Genomic DNA, 19056 nt, shown 5'->3' on the forward strand with positions numbered 1-19056 from the left:
TGCCGTTACGCATATAGACTGCCCTTCCAACTGAAAAATGTCAGGATAGAATCTAAATATTAGGTAAAGAGAGAGAGATGCCCCATATTCCATTGCAGTTTGCATGGCCTCCTCAGCATGCCTCTCCGCGGACCTATATTTTATGCATAACGTGGGTGGTGATGATGATGATGATGATAGAAACCGCTGTGGCGCATACAGTTGAATGCTCATTGAGGGACACAAAGAAGTCAAGTCCGATGGGATTTGGGAATCTCAAATACAAATCGGGATTGGAATAAAAAATGCATTTATATTAAACAATACAGAATATACAGCACTTCTTGGGGTCTGTAGGGTAAGCACTTATTCCCTCCCCCCATAACATTTATGGAGATGTATGGGCCTTTTAAGTCAGTGATAAAAGTGTCTTTCAAGGATAAGTGAGCTCCTGCACTGATTATTATAGTTCAATATTCAATATTTGATCACCAAAACCCCCCAAAATGAATAAAAAGGGGGCCCCCCCGCCCGAAAAGGGCCCTTAAAAATCGGGCTAGCGCGCGCGCTCGGTTAAGACACACACAGGTATAGTGCCCTTTTCAGCATTTGAGCACCTGCCCCTCTAAAGTCCTGTGCACGTCCCTGGTGTACACAATATGTACACCGACACAATGATTTACATTATTACATATGGTAACGTGGTTGTGGCTTTTACAAATAGTGGTTAGCTTTAGAGATGGATGGCTATGATCACGGAGCAATAGTGTTGTTAGGTGAAACAGATAGAGCTTCATTCATCACTCGGCTAGTAGTAGCAAGGCTCTCTGGCTGCCGCTAGCTGTGTGTGACTCTCATCTCAGGCGTAAGCGGGGTAAGGGGGGCGGGCCAGCGTAGGGTCACGTGGGCTTAGTGGCCAATCAGGCCAACCCCGGAAATCAAATCCGTTGCGGAGTGGTACACGCACCTGGGCCACTGATATATATATACAACATGACCAATGAATGAAATGAAATCTGTTCCCAAAACGATTCCAGATCCAGCTTTACTGCTGTGGCTGTAACAAGTGTGACCGATCGTATGTTACTCCTCTGCGTTGTGTTAAATGTCGATGCCCAGAGGGAGTTTCGAACCCCGGTCGGCCGCACCTCAACCTCTGTTTTGATGGATATCCAGCCCCGTTTTAAGTGGAGATGATGGTAAAACTCAAAATCTTTATTCAAAATATGAGCTTTTTCAATCGGTCTATCTTCGTTTATCCGGACAAGATGTGTTGAGTGTGTGTATGTTCCAGTAACACACTGCTACTCACACAGTTTAAACAACTTCATGCCTGAACACACATTGGTCTAATCTAAAATGTCTCAATCAAAGGAAAAGGAAAAGAAAAGCAATAATAATAACTAATAATGTACTAAATTTTTTTTATTAGCAATTCATCATTCAAAAATCATTATGTCCTGCTGTGTTGCTGGTAGCCTGTACGTTAATGCCAAGCAAGCAGTGCAAAAATGCTTCCGCATTCGTCACCGTTCCTGGTATAAAGAGTTAGGTTTTTAAAACAAAAGTAAAGGCGCTTCTTTGGGAAGAGGTGTAGGTTTGAGATTTTTGTTCCATGTTCCATCCTCTCTTAGTGTAGTGCAGGGTACGAAACGTATTTTATGTCTTGTTTTATTGTGTTTTTATTGTGTTTTGTTTTTGACTGGTATTGTGTTTTACTGTGTTTTTATGTTTTCCATCAAGGATCACTTTGGAAATAAGTGTTTTAACACAATGCACGCCAGAACCGAGATTTGTTTGAGTTTTTTCTTTTATTCGATTTTTTTATTCTATGCAGTGTCACAGACCTCGGTGTTACCATAGGAAATCATTCTGAGATCCCAAGAGTGCAATACCGGCCACATCCTGCTAGGTGGCAGTATCGCCCACCCTTTGAAACCTTATTTCACACTGTGTGTGAATGAATGAATGAATGAAAACTTTATTAACAGATTGCAGAATGGGTACAGTGCAGTACAGCTCAATACATACAATTGTTAAGGGGATGCAGACCAGAGAAAGACTTTCGTCTTGTTTCCACCAGGGTCCCCCATTTCCAATTCATCGTGTCACATCTAATTTCATCCGGGCGGAGAATTTAGACCAAACCAAGTAAATCGCTTCATCCGATCACTTCGAAACGCGTCAGACAATTGGAATATTCTTTTTGGAATAACCCTGATCAAAGGTAAGGACTATCTGACGTCAATTCCGCCTTGATCGTACAACGATTTCATATAGATCCAGCTGATCAATGTATGTAGTATTCAAAACGAATGCCGTTACCGGTGATCAAAGCATCAAAAAACGAAATGATGAAACATAATACCTATTATATACCTTTGATTTGGAAATAGTAGCGTGTCCAGGCGAGCAACGCGAACGCTTTTAGCGAAATTCACATATCGCTCCATAACACAGTTACCAGGAATTAGCCAGGATCACTCTGAAACTATACAATATTCACCACGGTATAACATGTGAACGTATACATGAAACAATTGATTGTTTTTCACATGTTGAACGAGGGATAGTTAATGTCAAATGAGCCATAGTATTGTCTCCATAGCTATAATATAGAATATAGATATAGCCCTGCAAACATTGCGACGCACAGTGAAAATCCCTATCCTTTACAGCGGTGGCACAATGAGTACAAGGATGGCTAAAACGGCTGGCGCTGAAAGTGTTAAGTAATGCTTTTACGTGCAATCCTCTGGAGTGCAGGGTCATGATACTTCAATGTTATGTATGATACTAATTCTCCTAATAAAATAAAATAAAATCAAACAATGGCTCTAGTCAAATTATCTTATCTTTTCAATTCATTATCACCCGGACTTGGTTTGGGTTTTGACTGAATCCCTCAGGTCAGGCCCGACGTGTTCATGTCCGAGTCGACCGCTGATTTCTCTCCATGGTCTTTTTCAGTGGTGTAAAAAGTACCCAGAAATTATACTCGACTCAATCCCCACCAAAAACTTTTATATATGTGTTTGGCTGACAACCGTTGAACGCCAACCACGTATATATATACATTATTTTATCGTTTTTCCTTTTTTTCCCGATATTTTTATTCATTATTCATCCGGGGACCTCGGTGTTACCATAGGGAATGAGTCTGAGATCGCCAAAGTGCAATACCGGCCGCATCCAGCTAGACGGCGGTATCAAGCACCCTTTGAAACCTTGTATAACCTGTGTAACGGCCAAATGTCTCAGGTCTCACTTTTCCTTGTCGGGCGGATGGAGCGGTTCTCCCAGTTCCATTGAAGCGTGTCAAATACCCCTGATCCATATGTTGTGGTGGGTTATGCCGTGGACCAAATGGACATCGGATGTACCAGATGGCGATCAAACAATTGGAATATTATTTTTGGAATACTCCTGATCACAGGTAAGGACTATCTGATGTCAATTTTTGCTTGATCGTGCAATGCTTTTATACCGATCAGGCTGATAAGTGTTTTTAGTGTTCAATACAAATGCCGTTACTGCCAATCAAATAATCAGAAACGACCCCCCCCCCTTTCATGCATTCATGATGGAACATAATACCTATGATATAGATTTGATTTAGGAATAATAGCGTGTACAGGCAAGAAACGGCAACGTTTATAGTAGAATTGACGTATAAGCCTATTACTCAGCATTTCGGGAATTACCCCAGACCACGCTATAACGATACTTATATTCACCACGGTATAACACGGGAACGTATGGATGGAAAAATTCATTATTTTTTACATATTGAACAATAGATAGGTGATGTCAAATGGGCCATAGTATTGTATCCATAGATAATAATATAGAATATAGTTATAGCTCTACAAACAAGGTGACGCTGTTATGGTTTCGTGTTGGTGGAGGACCCAAACGCAGAACAGACAGGACGAGAGGTAGATGTAGGTTCTCGAATATGAGCACTGCTACTTTAATTCGAGTATCTTGGTAATGCAAAGAAAAGAGAGAGAGCAAGTCTCAAACGTACTAAACAATAAACACGTCAACGACGGTGCTGCATATACTCGCAGAAGAGACAACATAAAATAAACAAAACAAAACAAACAGAAGCGACACTAAACTGAGAAAGCTAGAAAACAAACGAAAACAAACACAGCTAGGCTGGAAAAGGCGCACAGTGCAAACACATTACCAGGCGAGTGAAACAGGATACACAGGGAACTTCACGATAAACAAGACTCTATTCCGCAAATGGCAGGAACAGACCACGGGAAAAACCAAACACACAGGAACAAAGCAGGAAACGCAATGACGCCACAGGGAAGACAAGGAACTCACAGGCATAAATACAGAGGTTGATTACTAATGAGTGACAGCTGGGGAGACAGACACTAAGGACTAAACAAGAATATCAATACACAAACTTGGAACACAGGACTAGACTAGAACATATGAATATACTGGGGAGCACACAGGACCGATAGCAGATACATAGGGAGTACATTAGCAAGGACAGAACGCAGACTCATAGTTCCAGATAAACAAAGACCCATGCAGAGGGTAGTGGCCTGTAGTACCGCCGACAGGCCGACGGATGGCAGGAGAGGATAGTCTATGAGCGGGACATGACTGTTCACAAAGTTCAAGTGTGGAGGAAGTCCATGGAGAGGTGGGGAGGAGGGAGCAGCTGGCAAAGCCTGGCCAGGAAAAGATTAACCCTTACAGACGCACTCCTATCTTTTAAAGCGTGGCAGTGCTAGCACCGACTAATTCCTGGTGGTCAATGAGTTAAGTGAAAGTATGGGTACCGTCTCTAAATCTTACTCAAGTAAAAGTCAGAGTATCTGGCTAAAAACACACTTAAGTAAAAGTAAAAGTTCCTTTTAAATGTACTTAACACTTTGGTCGCCAGGCTTATATTCTTAATAAACCATCCCACGCCAGCTCTATTTGTCTATGGAGAAGTTCCCCTTCTTTGCAGGGCTATAACTTTTTAAATTGTATTGCTAAATTGACATTACTATGGCCCATTCAACATCAAGTATCTATTGTTCAGGGTGTAGCAACGTTATACTTTTTCATTCACATATTCATTTTCATACTAAAATACGGTCTAAAGTATAAGTATGTTTTTATCGTTTTCTGCAGCTTTCTCCAGAACGTGATTTATAGCCCTAAATGCATTAATATTGATGATTGTATACAGTTTGATAGCAATCGGCGCAAGATAAAAAATGTCAAATGGACGTGCTTCTAGAAGTTACTACTTATCATCTGATGTTGACCGGATGGGGGGGGGGTTGTTTATAATTCCGTGGCCAACGTTAGATGATTCATCTAGTGTGGGTGATATGATCATTAGAGCAGTTTGTATCGAACACGTTAAAAAATAACGCTGAAACTAACCGTAGCTTCCTCGGGCCGTTGGGCGATGAGTGTGGAGCAGAAATATTCCTATTATGGGATGTAGAAATATGCGATCCATCTCCAGGTTGTATAATAGTATATACGTCCAAATCATGTTGTTTATCGAGTTATTGGTAACGGATTGCTATCCATTGTGTCTAGCTCGAGTCCTGGGACTATTAGCGAGTGATCGGACCGAATTGGAATGAGCACCAGCTTCCATTTCCTGTTTCCGGTTTGAGCGATCCGCCGATCGGCCACCAGATGGCGCTTTTGAACCGTTGGAGAGTTGAGAGGGGATCAACAGTAGATCTCAAGTCTCCGGGGGAGAAATATGATTGCGATCACAGATTTTTTAAATATTGATATCAAAGACGTGGTACGGCGTCTTTGGCAGAATGAGCATGGCGGGGAATGATGTGGTAAGGCGTTTTTGGCGACCATAGTGTTAAGTACTAAAAAGTTAAAGTTTAAACTTTTTTTTATTTCGGGGCAGGTGTTTAATCAAAGAACCCCGCTTTCTAGTCTTGCACAAGGACCAATCAGCATGGGTATGGCCGGGTTCATTTTCCATTGATGGGGATTTGATTGGCTGTTTTTAAATAAAGTGCGGACACAGGATTAATAACGTTAACGTTAGTTCGGCCAGAGAAACAAATATACTAATTAAAATGGTTGGACCTACGAGATTTGTACTTTGTAGGTCTGATAATAATAATCACTTTATTTGGGCTGACAGAGCCACAGAACAACTGCGTCTGCATTTGATCTCGTCTTGTCGATGGTGTAAAATGAATTAGGTATATTGTTAGTAAGTTAGCCATGTAATAAGCGGGATAATGTATAGCTATACTCGGTCATTGTCGCAAAATAATTGACCTTCACTGACGTTTAAAACACCTCGGCGAGGCGCCTCGGTGTTCTAAACTCCGTGTCGGTCAATTATTTTGCGACAATGACCTTGTAGCTATACATTATCCCTTACATATTGGACAAATGGCATTTAGGGGCGTGGCTTTGCGAAAGGCCAATTGAGTAAAAGTACAAGTATACAAACCTAATAATACTCGAGTAAAGTACAAATCCCCCAAAACAGTACTTAAGTATTGTAACAAAGTACAATTACTCAAGTACTTTACACCCCTGTTTTTTTTGTCTCCAGTAACAACTGTGAACAGGACGCTGTGATCATCTCCATCATCAACGGCTGCACCTCGGTTTACTCCGCCACCGTCATCTACTCCATCATAGGCTTCAGGGCCACGAAGAAATATGACAACTGCGTTGACGGGTGAGGCGCTTCTTCTTCCTCTGCACTGCAAAAGGTTCCCTGTCGTCTTTTTAATTAAAAGCTTATCTTGTATTGACTTTTCAAGTTTCAAGTTTTGCTTTTATTTGTCACGTATAAAGTACATGTACATTACAGTGAAATGCTTGGTTCTGTATGAGCCTCCTGAGATTGTGCTTCATACAGTAAAAGAAAAAAGTAAGTAAAAGAGGAATAAGTCCCAACACTATACAATATACAAACTAAAGTACAATCTAAGTACAACCTAAGTACAATGAAGTAAAGATGCAGACAATGAGGTACAAAAACTTTTTAACATTTTCTTTAAAAAAAAAGGCAAGGTGCAAAATGAGGTATGGATGTAGTGGAAATCTCTTTAATAAATAGATAAATATGATGTAGTGTTTAAAGTGTCTAAAGTGAGTGTTAAGGTGAGTGTTTGTTTAAAGTGAGTGTGTATGTGGATGTGTGTGCAATGAGTGTAGATGGATGGGTTGATGTTACAAACGTTACAGACGTTTGCAGAACATTACAATGCACTAAGATCTAGGGGTGGGGCAAAGAATCTTATCGTTATAATTATACTATCTTGGGGCCTCTGGTGATGATCGCCCGGCGATGACGACCTTGTAGGTTCAACCACTAAATGACGCTCTTATTTCACGTGGTTGTGTGTGCGGTTGAGTCGACTCTGTCCTCGTTTAAAAATCATTGAAATCTTTTGTTAGTGCACTTGGAAAGCTGTACTACGAAAGATTGCCAAGGGGTAACTGCGTCCTGTTTAAACGTGAGAAGAGAAAACAGCAACAACATTTTTTTTATTCTTCAACAAATGTCACCACAATGGTTGTCCCCAATTAAAACAGCATTGGTTTGTGTTTCATGCATCATTGATTTCTTTTTTGTTTAGCTCATCTCGGCTCAGTACCATGATTTAGATTGCTAAATTAAAAAGTTACATTATGCAATACTTTATGTGTAGGTGCTAAATATGCACTAACGATGCAGATGCAGCTGCATTTCACTAGTGTTAGTGTTCATTATTTTCAGGTTGAACTGACTTCCATGTACTCTTCTGCAGTAACATCTTGCAGCTGACGAACACCTTCGATTACCCAGCGAACAGCATCACAGAGAACAACTACGATGAAATGCTAACCTTCCTCAACAGTACACACCCGGATATCATTGGAGGGTTGGATCTGACGAGATGTGACCTTCAAGAGCTTCTTAGTCAGGTGTGGAGCCTGTACAACATAAGAAGATCTATCACTCCTAAAGGGGCATTTCGACGACTTGAATCCTATAGACCTGTTCGCTGTATATACGCCAGACTCTGTGTGTGGCTGTGCGTGCGCATCAAGGGGGCAAAAGGAACGTAATCCTGGTCAGAACAACGGGGCAGACCACAATATATTTGCATTTGTTAGCCATGCTAGTGATCTAAACAATCAATCCATGCTAAAGCTACATATGTAAAAGGTGAAAGCCATGCTGATTTGGCTAAATGACATCCAGACGTTTTCATTTGAAACAACATTTCAACATTTACCGGGGCCAGTTTCGAATTGCGGCCTCCCGTAGGTGCTCTTTTAGAGCGGTTTTGAAGGTGGGTAGGGATTCACATTATTTTACGACTGTGGGTAGGGCGTTCCACATTATTGTGGCATAATTGCGAAACGTGTTTAGTCCCTTGTTTGAGCTATTGTTCTGTTGTGAGGACGACATGTAATAGTTGGCAGAACTTATCAACATGTCCTGTCTCGAGAGCTTTGCCAAGCTTTTTAGCTTACTGCTTTAAAGCAAGCTGAATGGAAGTGGATTTGGACCAGCTAGGCTAGCTGTTGGCCAAAAACACCTCTCCTGGAATTTTAAGCTAGGCTAGTGGTCCATATCCTCTTCCATTAATTTGTGCTAAGCTAGGCTAGCTTGAATCCGGATAGCTTTCTATTGAAAACACAGAGAGGAAATTGGCATCTATCTTCTTGTCTGACTCTGTAGTGTAGAAGACAGTGAGCACATTTCCCATAATGTTGGTGTGTTCCTTTAAACTGGTATGAAGTCACTTCGCTACTGTTTTCGCTACGAAAATGGTGCCTTCGGTTCATGTCTGCCTCATTTAAAACATTGTTATGGCTCTGTGATCATGGCGACATTATGGACATTCTGATGATCAGTGTTCTGTGGTTTCCATACCTGGTGAATGTGTACAGCCTCTCCAAAAGTATTCCAAAACACAACCATTAAAAACCAATAAGCAATTGTATTCTAGGTCATAGAGACTCATATTTTGAGTGTTTGGTGCATTTTGCCTCAGGGCGTGGAGGGAACCGGACTGGCTTTCATCGTGTTCACGGAGGCCATCATCAATATGCCCATCTCTCCTATCTGGGCCGTCCTCTTCTTCATCATGCTGTTCTGTCTCGGACTGTCCACCATGTTTGGGAACATAGAGGGGGTGGTGGTTCCCTTACAGGACCTCAATGTTCTGCCCAAGACATGGCCCAAGGAGGTCTTGACAGGTAATTTACAATGAAGTAAATGACATGTTCTTACTTAAGTTTCTCAGACCATTTGGTTTCAGGTGCTGTTAACCCTTTCACTACCACACTACAGACGGTTAACCCTTTCACTACCACACTACAGGCGGTTAACCCTTTCACTACCACACTACAGAAGGTTAACCCTTTCACTACCACACTACCGAAGGTTAACCTTTCACTACCACATTACAGAAGGTTAACCTTTCACTACCAGGTTAACCCTTTCACTACCACACTACAGATGGTTAACCTTTCACTACCACACTACCGGAGGTTAACCCTTTCACTACCCCACTACAGACGGTTAACCCTTGCACTACCACACTACCGAAGGTTAACCCTTTCACTACCACACTGCCGAAGGTTAACCCTTACACTACCACACTACAGACGGTTAACCCTTTTCATTACCACACTACATATGGTTAACCCTTTCACTACCACACTACAGATGGTTAACCATTTCACTACCACACTACCGGAGGTTAACCCTTTCACTACCACACTACAGACGGTTAACACTTTCACTACCACACTACAGACAGTTAACCTTTCACTACCACACTACATAAGGTTAACCTTTCACTACCACACTACATAAGGTTAACCTTTCACTACCACACTACATAAGGTTAACCTTTCACTACCACACTACATAAGGTTAACCTTTTCACTACCACACTACAGACGGTTAACCCTGGCACTACCACACTACCAAAGGTTAACCCTTTCACTACAACACTACAGAAGGTTAACCCTTTCACTACCACACTACCAAAGGTTAACCTTTCACTACCCCACTACCGGAGGTTAACCCTTTCACTACCACACTACAGACAGTTAACCTTTCACTACCACACTACAGACGGTTAACCCTTTTCTCTACCACACTACAGCTGGTTAACCCTTTCACTACCACACTACAGATGGTTAACCTTTCACTACCACACTACCGGAGGTTAACCCTTTCACTACCACACTACAGACGGTTAACACTTTCACTACCACACTACAGACGGTTAACCCTTTCACTACCACACTACTGAAGGTTAACCTTTCACTACCACACTACCGAAGGTTAACCCTTTCACTACCACACTACAGACGGTTAACCCTTTCACTACCATATATGGCTGCTTATTTTGTTCTTCTTCATCATTATATACTTTGTTATTCTCCTCTCCTTTGCCTTCTTGTACATAAAAAAAAAGTTCTTATTATTGGCTCTTGTTGCTATCATGTCTATCTTCCATTTTTTCGCTATAGTGTTTGCCTTACGTATATCTCTGATCTTGTTTTGAGTTTATTTTCTAGACCATGTATTTCGTTCATATATCATTATGGACATTGATGGGATGGGAGTGGAACTTTGTACAAGCCCTTTGGGCTTCGTTCCCTCCTAGCACTTAAAAAAAATTGATAAAAGAATATATAATAATAATAATAATAATAATAATAATAATAATGATTTAAGAAATTGAAACCTGAACTGAACTGAACTGAACTGACCACCCAACCACCACATTGTGTTTTGCTCCAGGTCTGACCTGCTTTGTGTCTCTTGGCCTTGGCCTCATCTTCGCACTGCGCTCTGGCAGCTACTGGTTGTCTCTGTTCGACAGCTTCGCCGGCTCCATCCCCCTTCTAGTCATCGCCTTCTGTGAGATGATCGCCGTCATCTACATTTATGGAGTAGACAGGTGAGTCCAGGTAACCACAAGCTGCAATCTGAGAGCTGTAGACAGGTGAGTCCAGGTAAACACAAGCTGCAATCTGAGAGCTGTAGACAGGTGAGTCCAGGTAAACACAAGCTGCAATCTGAGAGCTGTAGACAGGTGAGTCCAGGTAAACACAAGCTGCAGTCTAAGAGCTGTAGACAGGTGAGACCAGGTAAACACAAGCTGCAGTCTGAGAGCTGTAGACAGGTGAGTCCAGGTAAACACAAGCTGCAGTCTAAGAGCTGTAGACAGGTGAGACCAGGTAAACACAAGCTGCAGTCTGAGAGCTGTAGACAGGTGAGTCCAGGTAAACACAAGCTGCAGTCTAAGAGCTGTAGACAGGTGAGACCAGGTAACCACAAGCTGCAATCTGAGAGCTGTACACTGCAAAAAAACATGTATCTCTCAATTAATTAAGGCTGTCAATCGATAAAAATATGTAATCTGATTAATCGCATGATTGTCCATAGTTAACTCACGATTAACACATTGGCCGCCGGGGATTAGAAGCATCCTTAGCAGCTCACGCCATCACAGTCGCTCACCTTGTTTGCAGGGCTATAACTATTTAAATATTATAGCTATATGTGCATTACTTCGGTGCATACATTGTCGTTTTATACCGTGGTGAATATAAGTATAGTTTTAGAGTGGTCTAGGATCATTCCTAGAACGCTAGTAATAGGCCGCGATGCATATTATACTTAATCCATTGGCATTTCGTCCCTATACACGCTACAATTAAAAATTCAAATGCATATGATCGGTATATATTATGTTCCATCATGCATGCAGGAAATGGGGGGGGGGGTAATTTATGATTAATTGATTGTCAATAACGGCATTCGTTAGTACAACCCCATACGCTGATCAGATCGTTTGCAATGAAAGAAATGGACAATCAAGCTGGAATTAACGTTAGATTGCTCTTACCTCTTGCCGATGATACTGCAGAAAGAATATTACAATTATTTGATTGCCATCTGCTAGATCCTATTTCCATTTGGCCGTTGCCATAAGCTCCAAAAGCATATTGATTCTTGCGTCTCGAAGGCGATTCAATGCACTCGACTGTGTATCTGGATCAACGTTACAAGAAAACTGTGCCCGGACGACAATCACTGACACACAAATTCCTGCAGACAGTAAGTGCAACATCGGCCGAATACCACCAGGCGGCGGTATCGGGCCGTTGCGATCTCAGACAGAGTGCCAGATTTTCCCACGGCCTTGCTGGATGAATTATGAATGGAAATAGCGAATAAAAGAAATAACGATCATAACAACGAGTATACTCGTTGTTGGCGCTCAATGATTGGACGGCTATAACACGTTAACTCGTCTTTGTCGCAGAAAGTGTCAATCGCAAATTAATCGCATATTTTTTATTTGTTCTAAATCGACCTTAAACGGATCTTTTTCAAGTTTTAATACTCTTATCAACATGAGTCAACAAATGCTTGCTTTATGCAGCCATTTAACACAAAAGGATGACCCGCGTGAACGCTTGTACTGTATTATCATTGAGTTTAGTTTCGTTCAGAGCGTGCCTGTACAATACGCACATGAACTCACAGTACTGTAAATCATTTCACTGAGTTTATATAACTCTTGAGTAACAGACAAATTAATTTAATTAAGTCAATGGCCCGACAGCCGCCCTGTGCAGTAATCACCAGCTGTAACCGAGCTGATCTGTGCCACCGGCCGTCGGATGATATAATCACCGGTGTAACTAGAGCGCCCCTACTGGTTGAATATACCGTTAACCTGGCAGACACACAGCGACCACGCCGCAGAGCTGAGAGTCCTAAGAGCTGCATCTGTAGCTCTATTTCATACCCATGTTGATCGGTAGAGTCCTCTCTCAGCTCAATCCAAAGCTGTTCCTCACACTACAGTAGCTCCGGATAGTTAGCCACAAAACAATGCAAAGTCAATGGGGTCGAGCTCCTGTCTGTACAAGCTGACTGAGGCTCACTGAAATCTACTCCACAGTGCAACACAAAGTAGATGTCCGTGAGCCCCATACCATTCCCTTTGCACTGGCTTGCGGCTCAATGTTCTACCATCTCTCTCTCTCTCTCTCTCTCTCTCTCTCTCTCTCTCTCTCTCTCTCTCTCTCTCTCTCTCTCTCTCTCTCTCTCTCTCTCTCTCTCTCTCACTCTCACTCTCACTCTCACTCTCTCACTCTCACTCTCACTCTCACTCTCACTCTCACTCTCACTCTCACTCTCACACTCTCACTCTCACAACAGGTTTAACAAAGATATTGAGTTCATGATCGGCCACAAGCCTAACCTCTTCTGGCAGGTGACATGGAGGGTGGTCAGTCCCGTCATCATGGCATTGATCTTCGTGTTCTACTTGGTCACCCAAATCTCCAAGACTCTCACATACTTGGTCTGGGACCAAGAAGCGGTAGGTGTAAAAAGCAGTTTCAAAAGCCCTAATGCCCGTGATTGTTTTGACCATGTCAGTGTGGGGTATATTGACATACATTCTTAAAGACTTTCATCTGTAGATCTGTAGAACTTTGTAAATTGGAGTATTTATATATATATATATATATATATATATATATATATATATATATATATATATATATATATATACTAGGGCTGTCAGTTTATCGCGTTAATTAGATTAATTAATTACACAGCAAATTATCACGTTATGAGAATATATAAGAATGTAGAATACACATTTACAGACTTTTTTTTTAATATGGTCCATTTGCATGTTCTTGGTATCTGATTCTAGGGACATCTATGAATCTCAGGGAATGTATTCCCAGTGTCAGAAATACTGTGGGCTAGATCCACAAAGAATGGATTGCACAGTGCAAGTTGCACCCTTACTTACAATTCATTATGAATTGAAAATGGGGGACCCTGATGTAAACAAGACGAAAGTCTTTCTCTGGTCTGCATCCCCTTAACAATTGTGTGTATTGAGCCGTACTGTATTGTACCCATTCTGCAATCTGTTAATAACATTTTCATTCAATCAATCAATCTGCGCAGTGATTGATTGAATGAACATTTTATTTTGAGTAAATTGTAATGAACCAAATGAGAATATCAATAAATATTTTTTTTTTATCTTTGACTGTGAATAACACCATGCTCAAATTGACCAGACCTGAAAAATCTAAGCAAATTAATAGATGGAAGATGATTAAACAGAAGGTTTTGTAGATACAGTACTGAATTCTGCCATCCATGTTTTACTTCAGTGTTTGTGAATATTACCAACGTAAACAAACATTTTGCAGCCATAGAATACAGAGAGTACAATTAAAAACTCATATTCTGTTGTCTAGTGTTAGTCCTTGTATCAATAACTCAGTCAGTCAACTAGAGAATGACACCATGTTGTCTAGTGTTAGTCCTTGTATCAATAGCTCAGTCAGTCAACTAGAGAATGACAGCATGTTGTCTAGTGTTAAGCCTTGTATCAAGAGCTCAGTCTGACAGCATGTTGTCTAGTGTTAGTCCTTGTATCAAGAGCTCAGTCAGTCAACTAGAGAAAGACAGCATGTTGTCTAGTGTTAGTCCTTGTATCAAGAGCTCAGTCTTATGTACTTGTTGTCTAGTCTAGTGTTAGTCTTTATATCAAGAGATCAGTCACATGTACCTGTTGTCTATAGTGTTGGTCCTTATCAAGAGATCAGTCAAGCAATTACAATATGAAAACATTCCTATTTCTTATTTTTGGTGATGGGGCCACCCATTTGTTAAAATTTTGGAACATTGATTCTTATGTCTGCACTTTCTACATTGCACTACTTTTATTGTCTTTTATACCTATTCTTATGTCTGTACTTTATGCATTGCTTTTGTTCTGTCAACTGCCTATGTTCATGGTATTTGCTGTTAAGCTCTTTGAGCTGCAATCCATGTATGAAAGATGCTATATAAATAGTTATTATTATTATTATTATTATTATTATTATTATTATTATTATTATTATTATTATTATTATTATTATTATTATTATTATTATTATTATTGTTATAAAGATCCTTGTTTGAGACCATTTCAGAATGATCTGAGAAGCCATTGAGCTTCAATACTGTCTCATATAAAATTCTGATATCAGTCGAGCACAAAGTGATATCTAGGAATGAGAAACTCTCCTATTCTTTCAAATGTAAAGAATTTAACCCTTTCACTGCCACACTACAAAAGGTTAACCCTTTCACTACCACACTACAGAGGTTCGTATGTAGTGTGGTAGTGAAAGGGTTAACCTTCTGACCATCTGTAGTGTGGTAGTGAAAGGGTTAACCTTCTGTAGTGTGGTTGTGAAAGTGTTAACCCTCTGTCATGTCAATGTGGCAGTGAAATGGTTAACCTTCTGTATTGTCGCAGTGAAAGGGTTAACCCTTTGGGCTTCCGGTAACAGGTCAGCCTCCATTCACCATGCCGCCCCATTGCATTATAGGTCAAATCCTTTTCTTTCCCGCTCATCCTGATACAGTTCATCCTTGTGTTTGTAGGAGGAGTTCCCCGCTCTGGCGGAGCGCCCCTATCCTGACTGGATCTACGTCATCATCTTCCTCCTGGCGGGCGTGCCCAGTCTGTCTATCCCAGGGTACGCCATCTTCAAACTCATCAAGAACAAATGCTGCAAAGGCGAGAGTCGCGAGAAGGACATGATCAGCACAGTTTCTAGCGCCGTAGAAATGGACGAAAAGAGGAAGGTGTAAAAATGTCTTTGTATTCCTTCGAGTTTTTCCTTCCTACGAGTTTCAGGATTTCTCTTATCGGGCAACCTATCTCAAACCCCGCCCCTCTTTTGTTGATCCCAGTTTTTTGTTGAACAGTTGTGATTGGAGGATCCGGAAAAGAGGGTGGGATTGAGATAAGGGTTCTGTAAAGAGCACAATCACTAACCACTAACCGGTCCGATTTTTTACCACAGATTTTTGACTGACATCAGAATTGCCATTTTTGCAACTGTTTTATTTGCTTAAAGGGGCTTTCCACTTGAATCCTACCGTAATGTTGTGTGAGGAGTACATAAACCGGACATAAATCTCGCCAACATGTTGCTCGACTGCATAACCTGTTTTTGTACCTGTATTTTGTATTGAAATTCTTACAACAATCTGTATACTGGTCGATATGCTTGGGGGGAAATACGATGTTGGTATTTATTGGCCTAAACAAACATATCAGTGTATCCCCATCACACCTGTCGCTTCCCTCCGACAAACAAAAGTCTATCCAGTAAAGTTCGTCAGAGGAAAGCTTGTGATTGGAGGATCGAGAAAAGACGGCGGGTCAATTATTTATCTCCGTGAAAGGATCAGGACTCGGAGACTCATTGTTATTTTTGTTTGTACTTACTGTCTGTTTTCTCCTTCATTTCTTGAACATCTATTAAAGATTACGTCTAAAGCTGCAGTAGGCAACTTCGGAGAAATTAGCAGTGAGTGAATTTACCTTCCCGGCAGAAATGGAGGGAAGTTCTGCATCACTTTCCAAGTCCATGCAGCAACAACAAAGGCTGTCCACAGACTCACAGAGGCACCAGCAGCTTTAAGCTGAATAAAAAAAAAGATTTTAATCAAAAATATGTCCGAGCCTCTGATCGGCAGGTGGTTTTGCACGTTGTGTACTTTTTGGCGAAGAACGCGATGGTGAGTTCGTTTTGGGATGTGGCCCCCGGGAACACCACTCGACGGGTCCTAAAACATCTCGCGTTCCTCACCTCAGACTGGCCATTTATGTCAACGCTGCTATCATTTTATAATGATGTTTAATGCCAACACAAAGTTTATTTTTCTATTGTTGGGGGGAAAAATACATTTGGGAGCATTAGATAGAATCCCATGAAAGGAACTGCCTTTTGATCTCATGTAAAAAGTACGAGAAAACTGATAATGTAGACATGTGATGAAATAATGTAATATACTGTACGTCGTTTGCCATGTCATGTCTCAAGCATGTGTTTTATATGCTTTGTACAAACTGTATGACAGTAATGAATTGAAAATAATAATAATAATAATAATAAAGGAGTGTATGGAAGCTTTGGAAATATAAATAATATTAGTCATGTCATAATGTCATCTATTTCTTATGAAGCAGTATAGGTATTGTAAATCTGGTTACCTTTTGTGCCTTCCGTTGGTAGTGTTTTGTGTCAAAAGTAGCTAATGACATCCCGTTGCATAGCTCTGTCATGTAGACCAGTGGTTCTCAACGAACAACCCCCAAACTGATAGCCCCCCCTACAGGGGCCCCCCATTTTATAAGATATAAGTCCATAATTCCATAACTCTCTCTACTGTAGGAGGGGAGGTGACAGTGGATAGAGTGATACATATTATATGATCACCTATTTGGTCTAACTTCTAGTCAATGAAATTAAAGTGAAATTAAATTATTCCCCTGTAACATTTACATTTTACATTTTGTAATTTAGCTGACGCTTTTATCCAAAGCAACTTACAAGTTCTGTATGACAAGTCAGCAGGAAGGGTACAACTCTATCAGCTGAGTAACAAAGTTCATCAAACAGTGTTGAAATGTGGGTGCTGCAGTGTTGAGTGCATAGTGGTAGAGACATGTTATTATAGTAGGAAGAGTGCATGATAGTAGAGAACAGTAAGACGTAAGAAGTTCGGCTCAAACAAGGGACTAAACACGTTTCGCAATTATGCCACATCAATGTGGAACGCCCTACCTAAAGCTGTAAAGGAATGTGAATCACTACCCACTTTCAAAAACACTCACAAAAAACACCTACGTGAGACTGCAATTCGAAACTGGCCCCTACAAATGTCCTAACCTAGTTGTACAGTAAATGACCAAGTAAGGCTTTGTCAGTATTCCAATGTACAGTGTAAAATGTGTATGTGTCCCCTACCCAACCCCCCCCCACCTCCAATGTACAGCCCTCACCCACCCACCCCACCCCACCCACCCAACCTCCTCCAATGTACAGTTTCTACGCCAAATGTATATACACTCTTTTTCTGGACACTTTTGTATCACAAACAGTACTGTATTTGCAAATCTGATATGTCATAAATGTATAGATGTAGCAGTACTGTCTATCTGTATGTCATGTATGTCATATATGTTATGATGAATTGAAAATGGGGGACCCTGATGTAAACAAGACGAAAGTCTTTCTCTGGTCTGCATCCCCTTAACAATTGTATGTACTGAGCTGTACTGTACTGTACCCATTCTGCAATCTGTTAATAAACTTTTCAATCAATCAATCAATCAAGTGTAACCCCTTCAAGGACCCCTGGAGGTCCCTGGACACAACTTTGAGAACCACTATAGTACCACTGTAGTACCACTATAGTACCACTGTAGTACCACTATAGTACCACTATAGAATCACTGTAGTACCACTATAGTACCACTATAGAACCACTGTAGTACCACTATAGTACCACTATAGAATCACTGTAGTACCACTATAGTACCACTATAGTACCACTATAGAATCACTGTAGTACCACTATAGTACCACTATAGAACCACTGTAGTACCACTATAGTACCACTATAGAATCACTGTAGTACCACTATAGTACCACTGTAGTACCACTATAGAATCACTGTAGTACCACTATAGTACCACTATAGTACCACTGTAGTACCACTATAGAATCACTGTAGTACCACTATAGTACCACTGTAGTACCACTATAGTACCACCATAGTACCACTGTAGTACCACTATAGAACCACTGTAGTACCACTATAGTACCACTGTAGTACCACTATAGTACCACTGTAGTACCACTGTAGTACCACTGTAGTACCACTGTAGTACCACTATAGTACCACTGTAGTACCACTGTAGTACCACTATAGAACCACTGTAGTACCACTATAGTACCACTATAGTACCACTGTAGTACCACTGTAGTACCACTATAGTACCACTATAGTACCACTGTAGTACCACTGTAGTACCACTATAGAATCACTGTAGTACCACTATAGTACCACTATAGAACCACTGTAGTACCACTATAGTACCACTATAGTACCACTGTAGTACCACTGTAGTACCACTATAGTACCACTGTAGTACCACTATAGTACCACTGTAGTACCACTATAGAACCACTGTAGTACCA

The 19056-nt window shown here is 41.0% G+C and overlaps 1 protein-coding gene across 1 annotated transcript in view; it reads left to right on the forward strand.

Moving 5' to 3' along the window:
• LOC311226561 (sodium-dependent neutral amino acid transporter B(0)AT1-like) overlaps window positions 1-15652 on the forward strand; it is a gene marked incomplete at both ends in the record, with an annotated part of 31638 nt that extends 15986 nt beyond the window's left edge. The window contains 6 exons of the mRNA XM_084311981.1: window positions 6551-6679; window positions 7758-7914; window positions 8994-9198; window positions 10760-10919; window positions 13196-13358; window positions 15443-15652. Coding sequence (XP_084168107.1) covers window positions 6551-6679; window positions 7758-7914; window positions 8994-9198; window positions 10760-10919; window positions 13196-13358; window positions 15443-15652 — 1024 coding nt within the window. The remainder of the gene's footprint in view (window positions 1-6550; window positions 6680-7757; window positions 7915-8993; window positions 9199-10759; window positions 10920-13195; window positions 13359-15442) is intronic.
• Between the last annotated feature and the right edge of the window lie 3404 nt (window positions 15653-19056).

Source organism: Notolepis coatsorum (genome assembly GCF_963971535.1).
Source record: "Notolepis coatsorum genome assembly, chromosome: 4".
NCBI classification, from domain to species: domain Eukaryota; kingdom Metazoa; phylum Chordata; class Actinopteri; order Aulopiformes; family Paralepididae; genus Notolepis; species Notolepis coatsorum.